The sequence below is a fragment of the Balearica regulorum genome, chromosome 1, assembly GCF_011004875.1.
Source record: "Balearica regulorum gibbericeps isolate bBalReg1 chromosome 1, bBalReg1.pri, whole genome shotgun sequence".
In the NCBI taxonomy this organism is placed as follows: Eukaryota; Metazoa; Chordata; class Aves; order Gruiformes; family Gruidae; genus Balearica; species Balearica regulorum.
Genome location: NC_046184.1, coordinates 806691 through 823294, shown reverse-complemented (window position 1 = coordinate 823294; position 16604 = coordinate 806691). Strand labels below are relative to the sequence as shown.

General features: G+C 44.2%; 1 protein-coding gene across 2 annotated transcripts in view; it reads left to right on the top strand.

Annotated features, from left to right (window-relative positions):
• PPP6R2 (protein phosphatase 6 regulatory subunit 2) overlaps window positions 1–16604 on the top strand; it is a 118476-nt gene that overhangs the window by 85981 nt on the left and 15891 nt on the right. For both annotated transcript variants that reach the window (XM_075746592.1, XM_075746686.1), the window contains 7 exons: window positions 406–463; window positions 1443–1570; window positions 2507–2682; window positions 4129–4291; window positions 4685–4773; window positions 5933–6140; window positions 16420–16575. In XM_075746592.1, the coding sequence (XP_075602707.1) occupies window positions 406–463; window positions 1443–1570; window positions 2507–2682; window positions 4129–4291; window positions 4685–4773; window positions 5933–6140; window positions 16420–16575 (978 nt within the window). The remainder of the gene's footprint in view (window positions 1–405; window positions 464–1442; window positions 1571–2506; window positions 2683–4128; window positions 4292–4684; window positions 4774–5932; window positions 6141–16419; window positions 16576–16604) is intronic.

Here is a 16604-nt window from a genome sequence, read left to right as displayed (position 1 = left end):
GGATTTTTTCTGTAAGATTTGACTCAGCTGGAGAGAGCTGGCGAAAAAAATTGAGATAGCCTTGATGCTCTGTAGGTACCATGAGAGTTGCAAAATAACAGCCAGACATGGCTGTGGTTGCCGTGAAGCTTCAAAATACCATATCAACAAGATAATGATAAGAGTTGTTCACTCAGGTATTGAATCAGACCTAAGAATGAAAATCCTACATATTTTTTAAAAAAAATTCAAAAATGCTAAATAATCTTCAAGGGACGAAGCCATTGTGTACGGAAGAGAATATTCAGGGAACAAACGCAGGAGGCATTGAGCGGTCATATGTGGTTAATTGTCCTCTGGGCTGGGGCTGTGAGAGCGCTCTGTTACTCCATGCCATCACTGAAGTTTCTTTCCCTTCTTTCGCAGTGCTCCCTTTGACAGGATCGCAGAGATCAACTTCAATATCGATGCTGATGATGACAGTGTAAGTGGGTATTTGGGGATATTTCTTTAACAGGACAGATTCTGGCAAGTTAGTTTGTGCTTGAATTAGCTGTTGTCATTTTGGAAGAAAAAAGGTTTGATCTGTTATTTTGGTAAATGAAAAACCGTATTGTAGCTAAATCCAGTTAAGGAACTCGGGGCATTATGTGGACCTTCGGAGAACCTCCCTACATTTTACTGTGCTGTTGAGAGTCTTCAGAAGTAGCACTCTGTACATCGGAGGAATCTTTCTCTCTGCAGTGGGAATCTATTGTCCTTATTTTCGCTTTGATAATCTTTCCATACACGGTCAAGGGAAAGAATGCGAACAGAGAGGATTGGGTTTCTGTGGGTCTGAATATTGCCATGCTGTGTCTTGCCTTTTCCATGTGATTGACCTAAATCGGTTCTCATTGAGGAAGCTGGACAGTGGCTCAGAGGTGATTGCAAGCTCATCTCTGGCCTTTTAGTCAATACTAAGTCTTAGGTCCCTTAGTCTTAAAATACTTTCTTTTTCACTTCAGTAGTACTATGAAGAGTATTTTATTTTTTCTCTTTCTTCTGGCTGCTCTAGACAGTGCTCTATAGATACAGAAAATTTCCTTTGGAATCTGCCAGCTCAGTCTGCAGCCACCAAGAGCTGTTTATGTGCTTATCTGAACTTCTTTTCCCAAGTAGACAGTTTTTGTCCTAATGCAGCTGTTGGACTGTGCACCAACTGGAAGTCACCACTTAGTCTTACTCGAGAGATCCCAGAACGCTCAGTGGGCAGATCGGTTGTGTATTTACAGCTACCTCATTTTACCACTGCCAGAACGTTGCTTGTTGTGCAGCTTGGGATGTAAAATGAAATAAATGCAAACACCTTCATGGTATTGGTTGTGTACAAATGCTGTTCTGTCAACTTCTTCATCACTGAACTTCTTGTTTCTGTCTCCAAAGAAGAAATTGAACTTGATTTCTTTGTAATACTGTTTTAGCCCAATGCTTCCCTCTTTGAAGCCTGCTGCAATGAGCGGATCCAACAATTTGATGATAATGAGGAGGAAGAAGATATCTGGGAAGAGAAGGAGATAACCTATGCAACCCAAGTTAAATCAAGAACACGGTAAGGTGAAAACAAAAGATCAGTTTTTTTAAAAAAATATTTTTTCCCCCTAAATGCTATGAAACTGTACGTTTCAGTTAAGTACATGCTTAATTTTTATTATTTATGTGCTGTGAGGCCTTTTTCTGACATAAACAAGGGTGCTTTCCATGTCACACTTCTGCAAAGATAGATGGTGGTTTGTCTTGAATGTGAGACAAAGATCCTATTTGAGGGAATGCAGTAATGATGGAAACACCCAACTACTGAGTCTGTTATCAAAGATACTAAAAAAAAAAACCCCACTCAGTTTGAAATACTTAGAACTTAGTCCTTTCCTCATATTTGGAGAGGAGGAGGTTGAAAGAATTGTAAGACTGAGCATAGTGGACAGAATATTCTTTTCCAGAATGTCAAGAGAAGAAAAGTTCTGTTTTGCCTGAGAAGGAGTGACCTCCCGTGGTGCATCTGTGGCACTGCAAATCACTTACAGTTTGTCATCCCTTTCAATAAAGTTACTCCTCTAATTCAAAGTCTGAAAACATGATCAAATGAGACAGGAAAAACGGCCAAGACCTTTGTGTTTATCTACCTAGCATCGACAAACTGATGGCCTTGTTCCTGCACGGAATTGATACCACACTGGTGTTCCCCTCGTTGGCCGCTGGTCTGTCTGCTCATGTCCAGCTCCAGCCCTGAATATGTCACTGCAGCGTATTTCCCATGACAACTCTGCAGATGCGTTTTGGCAAGTACGGCACTTGGGGACGTCAGTGGAGGTATCTAGAGCCGCGCCTGCCATCGCCTGCCTGCGCTTCGTATCTTTGGGGGAAATAAGCCCTGTAAAAGGCATTCCCAATTCCCAGTTTGTGTGTTCTCCCTGGGGCAGGGAGGAAGCAGGAGAGGAATGAACTGGCCACTGTGAGAGCTTTTCTAATTCTGAGTTCTGCAATTTAGATTTGGAGCATCTCAGACCTCAGAGAGTTCATCAAAAAGCGATCTTGAGAATGGAGATCATGATGGTAGTGTGGACTCCGAAGAAGAGGAGGAAACAGAACAGCAGCCACCTCCTTCCTCAGCAAACAACAACAAGAATAATATTTCTGAGCAGAAAGACTCTGACTCCTCTGAAGGTAAAGAGTTTAAAACAGCACCATCCATTTGAAACGCGATCCGTAACGTCCCTGCAGAATAGCGGTTTGCACATTGCCAGGTTTCTGCGGCTATTCTGTAATCCACCTGTGCGGACGAGAAGCGTGCGTTTCAGTCGTCATGCTTTGCCTCTGAGATATTAGCGAGATTGAGCCCTGCCCAGCTTCTTCAGAATAGCAGTGTGGTGCTTCAGTTATGCTAAGCCACAGGTACAAGTACAGTAACTCTACTAGCTCTTTCAGGGCAAATACTAAAGAACGAAATATTAGTGGACAATTATGACATTAACTCCTTATATGATAAGAGTTTTATTCAGACCCTTGCCAAGTATCTCCACACTCCATGTCTCTGCCTTTTCCCCCTCAGTGCCTTTCTAGATTTAGTTAGCATGAGGTAAACCCGTTCTTCCAGTGCCTGGAGGAGGACTGCAGCAGGGCACGGTTTTCCCAGACCACGGTGCAAATAGTGCTGTGTAAGTTCATGAGACACGCAGGGTGGTCAGCAGAACAAATTCAGTCAGCTGAAACAAAGGAACAGAAGTGTTTTCCCAAACATTCATTTCTTGTTTGGTGCGCACATTTTCAGTTGTAAAATGTTACTTTTTCTAGGTGATGTCTTTGTATTGTAACCATGAGCATAATGCGGATTTATTCTAGTAACCAGCTCTCTGCACTCGTTTGGTACTGTCAGGTATTTTCAATTCTTATTAGGAAGAGCCAGTATAAACAACACGAACGGCACCCTGGGGGTAGTGTACATCAGTTTAGTTCCCTTCTAGAGACTTTAGTTCAAATTTTGATTCAATTTTTGCGTGAGCATAGCCTTGGTGGATCTCTCCTACTCTTTGTTTCGTTGCATGCAGATCAGTTTGCACAACAGACCTCTGCAATCCTTTCTCTCTCTTGAGAGAAGGTAACGAAAATGCTTTTTAAAAATTTGTAATTTATAGGAATAGAAGTGTGTTCTAATGAAAAGGAGTAGGCTGGGACTGTAAAAAACAAATTATCTTAGTTTTGCTCAAGATCACTTCTGTGATCTTAAACGTTTGAATCCGTACGTCAGTTCCTTACCTGTGATTGCCAAAACTGAACAGTTTGTGATTGAAATGGTTGCAAGCCGTGCCACTTAGCCTTTGGCAGGAGACTGAGGTACTTGGCGCTCAGCTGAAACTCACTGGCCCAAAGAATGAAGACATTTGTAATGTCACTTTTCTTGACTGATGCTTCTCTCTTGTGGATAACACTAGTATTTATCGAAGAGGGATTTTCAAGCCGGTTGTCTATAACCTGCGAGACAGGCAGCTTCCTGCAGGTGTCAAAGGAGTGCCATCGGGTGGTCTGTCTGGTTTTGGTCTCTGGGATCGCTTTGAACATTTCTGGGATGGTGAAAACTCATAGGAATTCCAGTCCGTTGTTCGGTGTCTCCAGGGTCGGGATGGACAGCCGTGTTCGAGCCTGTGAACGCGAAGCCCCCCGCACCCTGCGTTGCCATGGACGTTGGCTCGAGCGTGTGGGATTCGGCAGCCCCCGAGAACACCACGCCAGAGGAGAAAGGATGGGCAAAGTTTACAGACTTCCAACCATTCTGTTGGTAAGAGGGGCACACGTTCTTTCCGTTTCATCATAACTTTACAATGAAACAGTATCTGAAGTACGGTTTGAAGAAAGACATTGACTGTAACCTTTTCTTCCTCCCTTCCCCTTGCCACCCCTTTTAGTTTTTAATAACGTCTGAGTATTCTGGATCAGGGCTTCCTACTTCCCTCTGCCTTCCAGTGCTTCTAACTGGTGGTAGCACTCGTGTCTTCTGATACAGGAATATACTTTACATAGCATCACTGCTGCTACATTAGGAGTATAAAATAAGTAAATGAGTAAGTTTTTTAGAAGTTACAGGCCCTAATGATTTCTTCTCTCGGGGATATTTGGAAGCACAACCAAGATATCTGTACTTCATTCTCAAGACTTTCCCCCTCTACTTTAGCTCAGAGTCAGGTCCACGGTGCAGTTCTCCCGTCGACACCGAGAGCAACGATTCAGATGGAAACCTGAAGCAGAGTCAAGACAAGAACTGTAAGTGAGACTGTTATAAGACAAAACCGATGTATTATTTAAGCTGTTTGAAATTCTGCGGAGTGTCTACTAGGGAGAACTTCCCTCCAGTGTCATCTACCTTACCTACCTGAAGGCTCTCTTTCGTACAGAGATCAACCTATTAAAATAGTAACTCAGAAATCCTGAGTGCTTGTTGGGATAATACTATTCAGTGAGAAAAGGACGGAGTTTAAGTTACTAAGAGTTGATGTCGCAGGGACATTTCATTTATAAACTGTTCAAAATTCCTGTTCTAACTGAATGCTTGATTATAAAATTACTTGCCCAAAATTAAAAAGATCAGGTAAGCTATATTGGTGGTACTTGTGCCGAGCCAGTTGGTTAGCTTCAGGCTGATTTCTTTCCCTCCTCCTTTCTGAACAAGGAAAAATAACATTTAACAAAGGGCTTTTATGGAACTAAATTAAACTTTTGTCTGTAGTAACCATTGAACGGTGGATAATACTGGAAGGGGTAGCACGGTACCTTTCTCTGCCACATGTGTTTTCTCATACACTCTCCCAGTGGATTTGGAGCCTCAGTTCAGTCGAGCTCAGGGCAGCCGAGGTGGCCGCTTTACGCATGCACGTTGGTTAAATCTGCCCAGGTAGTGATCTTCAGGCAGGCACGGTGCGTTACATCGAGTTGTGTGAGCAGGTACCAGCTTTGGGAAGAAGAACACTTGCTGAGACTGCAGTGCTGCTTTGCCACTTTCGAGAGAGATTTTCCTTGCCTGTGGAATGGAAACCAGTGAACACTTCAGAAAGTATAGCTGCCTAAATTATGCCACAGCCAGTTCCCAGAGCTAGGTCACAGTCAGCAGCGACCCCAGGGGCTGCCGTAATCCTCCGTTCAGTTACCACCCTTCAACAGGTGAAGACAATAGTCTCCTCTGCTCTTTGTATTAAACACAGGCGTGAGGTGGCAGGTGGAGAGCAATGGTTTGTGAGGTTATTTTTTTTTCCTTACTTGCAAAAATAATATTGCACACTATATGATCTGCACAGAATATCATCTCAAAATTCGCAATAGTTGTAATCACTCCATTTCACACCATCCTGCTTACTCAGGGTCATATCTGGAGAGTTACTCCTATGGTTTTGTTCATTTTGTGATGTGAATTACTTACTTTTCTTAGTCAGCGCTGCCTCTCCCTGTGTTTGGAACGTCTGTGTCACGAGGAAAGCGCCACTGGTGGCCTCAGACAGCAGCTCCTCTGGAGGCTCCGACAGCGATGAGGAGGAGGACAAAGCTGATATCGTCACAGAAACCATCAGCACAGGCTCGGGCCAGGAAACCATCAAGCTGACCATGGATGCTAAAAACGAGAAGGCTGTTTTCACCAGGTGCGAAAGGAATCTCCTGGGCTGGGGTCCTGCTTTGCCCGGGGTTTAATCTGTGTGTGGATGGGTTTAAGGTGTTACTTCCCCTTCCAAACGTTCGGTGGGAGGATGTCTTACAGCTTTCTTGTCACAGGGGTTTGTTTTAAGAAAATATTTATAATGGGTTTATTTTAAGAGTCGTTTGTGGCTCATTTTAGCCTCTGAGCCATGTCACGGAAGCATCGCCTGGCTGGCTGGCTGGCTGCACAAGAGATCCAGGGCCAGGCTCAGGGCAGAGATGTCAGGGCAGATCGCACAGAAGAGTTGTGCAAAACCTCACACGATGGCAAGTGCAAGGTCTGACATGGAATCAGCGTACAGCCTCACAGGGGGAAGATTTAAATGTCTCAAGCTATCATTTCCCCCTCATTGTCAAAGCAGTACATTATAGACAATAAATGGTTAAAAAACCGCAAAATGCCAGAAGAAGATACGGCAGATCCCAAGATTTGTTAGCTCTTGGGGCAGCAGTTTGGTTGGAATTGCATGTGCTTGAATCTGGTCTGCTCTTATCATTTGAGAGGGAAACTTGCTTTTCAAAACAGTAAGCATCTAGTTCACTTTGGTGCATCCAGAAATATTACCCAATTTAAGATATTTGGGTTTCTTCCCTCATGTTCCTTACAAGTATGTAGGGTATGATTTACCTAATCAGAGTCACTGTATTTTATGCATCTGACTCGGGAACAGGTGTTTACTTTTTATAATGTTGTGGTGATGTGACTTTTCTGGGTAGTCCACGTGAGCTGCTTGGCATGTGTACACATGCCAGCAAATAGCTACTAGGAGTTAAAAAGCAGTGCCTCAGAAAACAAGTGGGATTATAGAACTAGGTAAAATTCCAGGACGTTTGGTCAGGCAACTCTGAATTGAGGTTTTAATAACGTGACTGGTTTTTATTTTTGATGTCCACCTCAAATGGCCTTTACTCTTCATACTTGAAATGAGTGAGATGCCTGAGATTGCTTGCAGTGCGTGCATCTGAAGAGCTGTTCTGCTACCTAGAGTTAGTTTGTGCGTGTAGGGATGGCATGGCCAAGCAGGCTGGCTTCACGAGGACTGCTAGAATGAAAGAACGCTGCCTGCCATGCTGAAAGCAGCATCTCCTGTTCCGGTCTTCAGAGGACTTGAATTACAGCTAATTAAATCCATTGGCATGTGTATCTAAACCAAACTGTGCTCCAGATGTTTTTCCTCTTGGAATGCATGGTGTTTGTGAGTAGAGTAGCAGGATGCATGTGACTGCCTGGATTCACAGTAGCAGTGTGAATCGTGTTTGGCATGTTCTTATGTCTTCCACTTCTTTCCTAGCAGGTGGGGGAAGGTTTTTTCTGATTTGGCTGGTTAAATGATGTGGGCTATGCTGCTGTTTCAGGCGGTGTAATTTCGAATGTGTTTTTCCCTCTAAATAAGTGTGTATATCTCAAGCACTTAGGGACGAGGCTTCCAGAACCTGCTTGGTTTTGCTTGACTGCAGTTCTACAAAACTAATTCCATTTTGGTACAGAAAGTAAATACTTGAATAACCACAGTCTCCACTTTAAAGGTGTTTGTAGCTTTACACAACTATAACTGTAGCCAAAAAATCAAAATAGAAGCTGTGGGAAGACAGAAGCCTGTTACATAGATGGTGATGGCAGCTGCTCCAGATCTGTTTAGTCTCCAGGTTTCTCCCAGTGTATGAATCGCTGTATTGACCAGTGATGATAATGGAAACCTCCTGGTATCCTCAACTCTCAAACCTTCTGTTGGAAGAGACGCAGTTAAACTCAAACGGCCATTTCTTACTATGTCCCCTTAGTGATTCCAAGGAAACGAACTGTACTAAAAGTTTAAGAGTTTTTTAGATGGAATATGGGGTTCTTGATGACTTTCTCCAAGCACTTCTGAGAAGTGCTAAGCTTTCACCAAGCCACATTCCTGTTTCTGTAGGAACAGGTCTCCCCTCTCCTTTTTCCCTCTCCCTGCGATCCTGGGAGATGGCTAATGCTCCTTGGAGCTACACGAGGACTCTGTAGATCCTACTGTTGCTAGGGCCGTGAAAGCTCCAGAAGTTACAGTGCTTGCCTCTAATACCCTCTGTGATCATCTTCCCAACTGCTGGTGCTTCTCTGCCTGCCCATGCTGCCCAAAATGTAAACCCTGGAAAGTCAACGGTTTGTCCTTGCATGGCTTAGTAGAATGTCCCTCATGGCAGCTCTGCTTAAACCGCACCTAAGAATATTGGCCACCTTAAACATCATACAAAAGAAGGTGTTTCAGATGTATTTAGCTAACTCCTCTACTTTAAATGTGTTTAGCTAACGTCTTCCCCATATCTAATTCTATATGGTAGTTTCTTGGGAAAAAAATAAGTAGGAATGCAGAAGTTCTCTGACTAAAGAGCTTCCAGTATTGCCAAATCTTGCTCTTTGGTAACTTCAGAATATGCGTGTTAGGCTTGAGAAGGATGCTTTTTGCGGTGTATTGAATCTTCTGCTTTTTTGTATATTGATCTGAATTTTATGTGGAAAATGCCGTGACTGTTCGGTGACTGTTCTCTGAAGTAGCTTTTAAAATGTTCCTGCATGTCCTCCTGGCAGGAACACTGCTTGAGGATATGGTTGCAAAGTTAATGACTTGTCTTTTTTTTCAGCAAACTTTACTGTTTTCTTTTTCTTCCTTTCTTTGCTTTCTTTCTATTTCTGCCTCTTGCTGCCTTTCTCTCTTGCTGTGGGTATTGCTCAGAGTATTTAGACCTGCAGTCAGAGGGTATGTATGACCGTGACCTTCTCAGGGTTCCAAACATCCACCTGACAAGTAGTTTCTCCCTTTAGTTACTTCACACTGGGCTGGAAAAAGAGTTGTTGGACCGTTGGACTGGGAAAGCTCATCTTTTCACTATCAGTTAAAACAAATCCTAGACATTATATTTCAAAAACCTGAATTTGAGGTTGTGTATAGTCCTCTGTGAAAGTATGCGCACAGTCAGCATAGCCATTGGCGAACCATTAAAAAGCAAATACAGTGTTTAGGTGTTTCATGCATCCTGTCCTTGAGCTTCTGCCATCCCACCTGTTTGTGAGCTGTTTCTGCAAATAGGATTTTTTTAATTATTATTTCGAAAGGAAAGTCCGTGCTCTGGTCAAGACGACTGTAGGAAAGCCTCGCTGGCTGCGTTTGCTAGCGCACACGCTCCTGGGGCTGCTGCCCGCGCAGGTGGGGTGGTGGTCAAGTCTCTGGAGCCTTTCTTGCAGCAGCGCTAACAAATAGCTTACTGTATGCTGTAATACGCCATCAAATAATGGTTGCTGTGCTTTCCAAAGGCTATTTTTTTCTTACTAAATACTTTTTTTTTTCCCCCAATGTTTTCTTTCTGTTTTAAATTGTGAGTTTTTACTAATTATTTTCTAGAATTCATCCATTTAAATGAATTTTCCCAGTTGCTGTGCAAGCTAACAAGGCTTTGCTGTAATTTCTGGATGAGATCAGTGACAAAAAGAGAAATAAGCACGTCTCATAACTGTTTCATTGGAAGAGGAGTATGGTACAGCGAACGTGGAGACTTTCATATCTAGAACAGAGAGTTACCCGATGAACAGCAACCCGTCCTGACTTCCCGAGCAGGAGGTTCAGGGGATGTAGCTCAGCGTGAACCTGCAGTCTCCAGAGACTAAAGGCTTTCGGAATTGTAAGCTGTAGCTGTAATTACAACACGCGCTTGCTCAACTTACCATTTTAATAATTAACAATGCCATTTTAACAAACTTTTGAAAGTTTTCTGCCTCTTTCATAAGTGGGCGAGTACGTATTGCATTTATCTCGCAGTACGTGCTATCAGGCTGTACTTTTTGCCAGAAAAATGTCATAATAGTCAAGCTGTTAATGAGTGGTCGGTGAGGCACGGCCCGTGCCAGTGTTTGACCGGTCGAGCGTTCTGGAAGCTGTTCAGAGCAAGCGCAAGCTGTGGAGGCCTCGGAGATCTCTGCAAGGCTTTGCCGAAGCTGGAGAAGCGATCGGTTAAGTCGGCAGATGAGATGTGAGGGCTCTGCAGCGGCGTTAGCCCAGGCAGCTCCGCGCTGCTTGCGTTTCTCGATCTGTGCGTAGCACAACAAACAGTCATGAGACTTGCGTTTAATGGGGAAAGCAGAATAATGGATGCAAAAGTGTATGCAATGGAAGCAGTACTTTTTGTGGGAAATGGCTCGCATTTCCGTGTCTGTGTGCTTAATTTTTAATTGTATGCTATTAACCCGAGCTTTTGCATTTCTTCTTTATGATTTCAAAAGCTAGCTGAAGTATTTCGCTGCTGAACTGTTCAAACAGGGTTTCTAAGCAGCTTCTTAAAAGATGAGCTCCACTTAAAAATAATAATTAAAAAATCCAGCTTTTGCTCTGTGTGGTGAGAGTGGGCTTGGGATATTTGTAACTTTTCATTTCTCTTTCAGTTTATTAACTTTACCTGAAATGCTTTTTTCCCCTTTAATCTTTTCTTTTCCTTTCTTTTCTTTTCTTTTTTTTTTTCTTTTTTTTTGAATGGTTGAATACGTTTACTGTCCCCTTCTCCCTGGTGCCTCCTCACCCGACTAGCTTGGATAAGCAGCTGAAAAAGAAAGGTTAGAGGGGAGGCTGGAATCCACCTGAAAATAGCGTTTGCTGCCTGTTAAAAACAAATACAGTTCTTCTGGGTCTGTATGATGCCAACTCGCATTTGGGACTTTCTTCAGCTTTGGAGGCAGACGCTGTAGGCGCTGCAGCAGCAGTTCCCTTAGAACTGAGGTGAAAATGAGACAACAATTTCTGCATTTTGCAGAAATTTCTGCAATTTCTGCCGTACAGTTTCTATAACATCACTGTAAAAGTCTCCTCCCTGTGCGGGGGTCCAGGCACTGGCTGTTACTGAGCAAGCAGCTTCGGTGCAGCCCCTGCTTACACGCAGTAGAGAAAATAATCCTCCAGTTTCCCAAGCTGAGTGGAGTGACGTTGTCACAGTGGATGTTTTGAGCTCTCCCGTTTTGGGATACGTTTTTCTTTTCTGTGCCTGCCGACTGCTCATCCTGCATGACGTTCGGATTCGCTGTTGCACGTGACGAGCATGAAACATCAGCACGAGACGTGGTTGTCTTGCTTGGATCTCCTTTTGCTGCCTAACTGCGAAGAGTCGCTGGAATGCTTTGACCAGATGATTAGGGGAAACGAGCGTGCTGTGGGAATTGGGACATGGAGCATGACGCCACCAGTTTTGTAAAATTTGGCTGCGTATCGGTGTACATGTATGCAGAAAGAAACATAAAGTGACTAATCTGAGGTCCCATTTCACCAGAAAACTTTTCCAGTTGAAGGTGAACACTTAGCGCAATAATTGGCATAGATGGGATTGTCTAAGCTGACCGAAGTGTTGGCCTTTTAATGGAAGATTGCATGTGAATTTGGAAGCCAGACCTCCCATGTTGTGTGACTTTGTCTAATTAACAGCCTACAAACAATTCTGCAGTGTTTTGAGAAGCGTGAGCGTAGCATGGCTGCCCTTGCATCTCTTACTTCCCGTCTTGTGCTTGGTTGTTGCAGAGCCTGGTTTTTAAGGACTTGCTTGTGAGCTCAGCATGAGACTTGTATTTAGGTACGCTTTTTATACGCGTCTTGTTTCTCTGTTTATTGTACCACTGTTTTTCCTAGTGTGTCTTCACGTTTTTTGTTGTCTATGATACTAATTGTTTACCAAAGAGACTAGAGGATATCTAAAGTGTATCCCAGGAGCCACAGTAGTGAGCTTCAGAGGTGGGTAGAATTGAACTCTAAGGCTGTTTCATTCAGTATCAGATCCTTCTTTCCTGAAATACATAAAGCTCTTGGACCACCTGAACTCTTTACAGACCCTTTGGCAGTGAGATGTAGCTCAGTATTGCACGTAGTGTTGCGAAGAGCTGCGTTAGGTGTTGTAACACGTGGATTTCCATGTGGCACTACAGTTAGGGTCAGCTTGGCTTATTTGATCCACCAGCAACGCTGTTGTAGCTTAATTTGTCTTGCTAGGTCCGAGAGGCTCTCAATAAACAGACTGGTGGAAAGTCAGGGAGGGAGCATGATGTATTTTGCAGTAGTAGTGTCAAAACGGGCGTTATAAAGAAATTTGCATAATGAAACTGGGCAAGAGAGCGTTCCAAAAAATCATGATGCTGAAGTATTTTCTCTGTGAAGCTGGTGGAAATCTACAGGAAGAACTGAATTCTTATCAAAAGTGAAGTGAACTCCTCACATCATCTTCTCTATAAATAAAACAGCATGTAACTATTTTAACAGGGTATCAGTTTTGATATGGAATTATGACAATTTCAGTAATTATGAAGTGTGAACTTTGTTGAATCCTGTTTTTCTGAGAAGAAATTGCACTTCGAGGAAAACAGTTGTATTGTTAGCTTGGGGAAGCTTTGTGTTGAACAACCGTTCTGTAGCACCCAAGGTCTGGGATGAGGATATACAGTATTTCTCATTTGCATCTATTTATTACATGTAGTAGAAGCTGAGAACGTCACGCTGTCTTTATGGCAGATTTTTCTAAGAAGTTGCCGTAGTTGAAACTCGTTAGTTGAGAGGGCTGCAAGTTCTCAGCAGCATGTGAAAAGCACATCTCCGCAGAGCAGTCACGGGAGGGCAGGGTGAGCAGCTCCCGTTCCCCGCACGGCTCGTCCCTCTCGGGCTTCGCAGAAGGTGAACCCTTCCCCAGAGGCAGCTGGAAGCCCACGTTCACTTTCTCAAGTCCCTCGCCCGAAGCGATGTGTGTGCATTGGGAGAGGTCACTGGGCGCCGCCTTGAAACCAGATGTCCGACTGTCACGGCTTTCCGTGCCTGCCTGCTCTTCCGATCGTTGGTGTAAACAGAAAGCCTGGTCCTGTCTCCCAGTGGCGAGGCAATATGTGTGTACATGTGTGTGTGTGTATTTTGCACAGACACTAGCGACTTTGACTCCAGAAGTGTTTTGGTAGCCTTCCCTGGGCAATACATGTACACATCAGTTAACATAAAATCACAGCTTCTGAAGAAGTAGTATTTTGAATACTTTTTAGCTTAAAATTATTGTTGTAATTTATCACATAATTATTCTAAGTGAAATCGGAGTGCTTGGCAGTATGCGTCACCCAGAGGAGATGTGATGGTACCTGCCTCAAGGAACTTGCTGCCTTAAAAGACAAACCGTAGATGATGTTTAAGATATGAAATACATCAGGAAGAGTAAATGAGAAGGACTTGTTTGCGGTTCACTCTCTTTACAGTCCCCTGCCGTGCCTCAAAGCAGTCTGTGAAACGTGTCCAGGGAGGGTATTCCTCACCTCGCCACACTCAAGCAGCAACGGCCAACGCTCACCAACTTCCACGTGCTCCGGCGGGAGGTGTTCCTTGCCGGTGTCTGTAGTAGCACACTGGTATCTTCCCCTCCTGGAGATTCCCAGCTGATAATTGCCTGCTTTCTTCACCAGGCTAGATACCAGGCAGTAATAGTCCATTGCTGCCACAGCGGTTCTTCTGTCTCTAGACCCCAAGATGATCTTAAAGTTCTCCTGCAGAAGCCCTGTTGGATAAAGGTCAAGTAGAGACTGTCCTGTTGAGGATGCTTTGAGCTCAGCTGTGTCCACCTACCGTGAAGCAAACCGGATCGGCTCTGCTAAGCCCAGTATTCACCAGGCATCCAGGTGATGACCGGACTGTCCCAAAGCAGTGGTTAGGAGGAGACGTCTCCAACTTATGTTATGCAAACTCTGTTCTGACCTCCTAGAGGGCCTAATAACACAGGTCATATCTTCTAGACTTATTTTCTGATGAGCCTGAAGAGTTTGGACATTCAGCTTGTGCACTGGGGCGGTTAGGTCTCTCAGAAAGCATCGCAGTGCTTGGAGAAAGAGAGGAGTCTCTGTTACAAGTGACCTCCAGAGTAATATTTACAAACTTGATGGTTGAGTTGCAGAATTTGGCTACGATGTTGAACTTGGTGAACATAAAGGAAAATTGTCCTGACTGTCGTGTTGGAAGGCGCAGTGGGCATGGCTGTAGGTGGCATTCACAAGTTGTGCTGAGTGCTTGTCCACTGTGAACAAAGACACTGTTCTGGACAGACTGGAAAATTTATACGAGTGGCTTTGAATTAGAGCTTAAAAACTCCTAATTCTTTCTGGAGTGGGAAGTATGAGAGATCTGTTTGCAGACCTTAGCTAAGAAAGGTCTAGAGTCTAGAGTAGATACAGACGTTGTTGCTGCTAACACTTCTTCCTTAGCCTGCCGTGACCAGCCTCGTGAGAGAAGGGTTATGTTCTTTGGAGGTAACGTGCTGTCTGTCCCTGCCCGCAGCCTGGTCAGGTGCGGAGCACGGACCCGGGCTGGTGGGGACCATTCGATCCATGGCACTGGCTGGCAGCAGGACTGGGCCAGCCTGGCATTTCAGGGACACACCTTGCTGCTAAAGCCAGAGGAATGCCGGTGCAAAATATTGACTGGTGCTGGAGTTTATTCTAGGCTGGCATAAGATACTGTTATTGACCCTCCCGCCTGGGTCAGAGCATTCTCTGTTCCACACAGGCTCCTTGTTCTGGTTGACCCCGTCGGTTTGGCCTGTGAGTGTCCTTCTGCAGAGGTTCGCGTGTCCGGCTTTGGTTTTCCGTGAGCCTCTTGAAGAGAGATAAATTTCCATGCCCCCTCAGCAGTCAGGTAACCTCAGGACTTCATAACATCGGAATCCTTGTGTCACGGAAATTTTAGTGATTGAATTTAAGAAGTTTATCTTTGGGCGATTTAAATCTCATGAGCTCCAGTTTCTTGTGTGGGAAGTCATTTTCTAATGACATTTCTGGCAACTCTGTTCACTTGTCTGCTGTCTCATCCATCCCCTGCAGTTTCTCTAAAGTATATTTTTGTACTTGCGGCTTTTCTTTTTAAGAGCATGTTAGTCCTTTAGGAAGATAAATGTTTTGATCTCATTATTCCTCATTTTTTATGTGATTTTTTTCAAGAGCACACAGAAAAGTAGCTACAGAAATAGAACCTTGATCTGAAAATCTCTGTCACATGTCTTAATTACCAGACTGTGATTATACAAATGCATTATAAACTCCCTCGGCAGCTGCTGACAGGATTCCAGCTCAGTCATCTGCTGAGCTTTCCTTCCATTTTTGTAGCCGTGCTCTCTGAAAGAAGAAGAAGAAGAAATCATTCTTGAAACTGGGACTGGGTTAAAATTCAGAGGAATATCATTCACATGCAAGCTTCTCCTCTGCCTTAGAAGGCAAAAAATAAAGATGTTCACAGAAATCACTTCTCTGGTTAGAAGTATGGCTCTTTTTAATACAAATGTAGACAATTTGGAGGTTTCGTGCTAGCAGGGTTTTCCTTTTTCAGGATTTGAGCTTCTGTTTTGTTTGTCATTGGAAGTGTTACCCCTCGGGCGTGGGAATCTGTCATCTGATGTGTTCCTGAAAGCAAGTTAATTTAACTGCATTTGGCTTCTGAAGATGCCACTCATGAACATCCTGTCAACTTTTTTTTCCTCCTTAGGATTTTAGGTTCTGTACTTCAGTTTAAGTCTTTTCTAGGTGCACACAGAAGTATCAGGTGCCACGCAGGAAAGATCTGTAGAGTAGAGCAGCGTAGGTGCCTGGGTGAGATCAGAATTGTGCTTTGCCAACACCAGCAGTTTAAGGAGCCTGGAAATCTGCTGGGCGGTGTTGGGTGACGGAGGGCAATTCCAGGAGAGGTGAGCTCATCCAGGTCACCTTTCCCAGGAAAGGCTGGACCAGAGGATCTTCTGAGGCCGTTCTGTGGTCTCCCCCCACCACCAGACTTGACTTTCTGGACCCTCTAAACTTGCAAAGTCTTGGCCGAACGCACGTCACGCTTGCATCCTCCTACTGTTTGTTTCCTGTGCTTGTCTGTGGGAGCGCCCACCAGCAGAGGTGGTCGCAGAGGGTGGTAACGCGTCTCGTTTGCAGGCAGTGAGGATACCTGGGGAGCTCTTAGGTCGGATTTTGCTGCAGGAAACGGGAATTCCTTTCTTGAGGAGCTATCGTTCTTGTGCCTGTTTGGTGTCTTGTTGATTTTTAGGAAACATAGCCTCCAGGACACATACACTGCTTTTTAATTCCAGTTTATTTTCAGTTCTTATTTCTTTATGGGGATTTCTGTGGCCTGTGCTAGGAGCAGGAGGAATATTTTTTCCTCTGTTGGAATTTAATCTCCGTTAATTGGCATTTTAATGTGAACTTGAATTCTCCCCACACAGCGATGCAGACTGCATGGTTATTGATAAGCTGGCCATCACTGACATCGGAACGACAAAACCATCCAAACCCCTGAACAACGTGGCCCAGCACGCAGAGGAGCACCAGAACACCGCCGCGGTTGTCACAGCAGTCACGGAAACGGCCACAAAAGACAGGTGAGATGGTCAAAACTCTCCTTCACCAG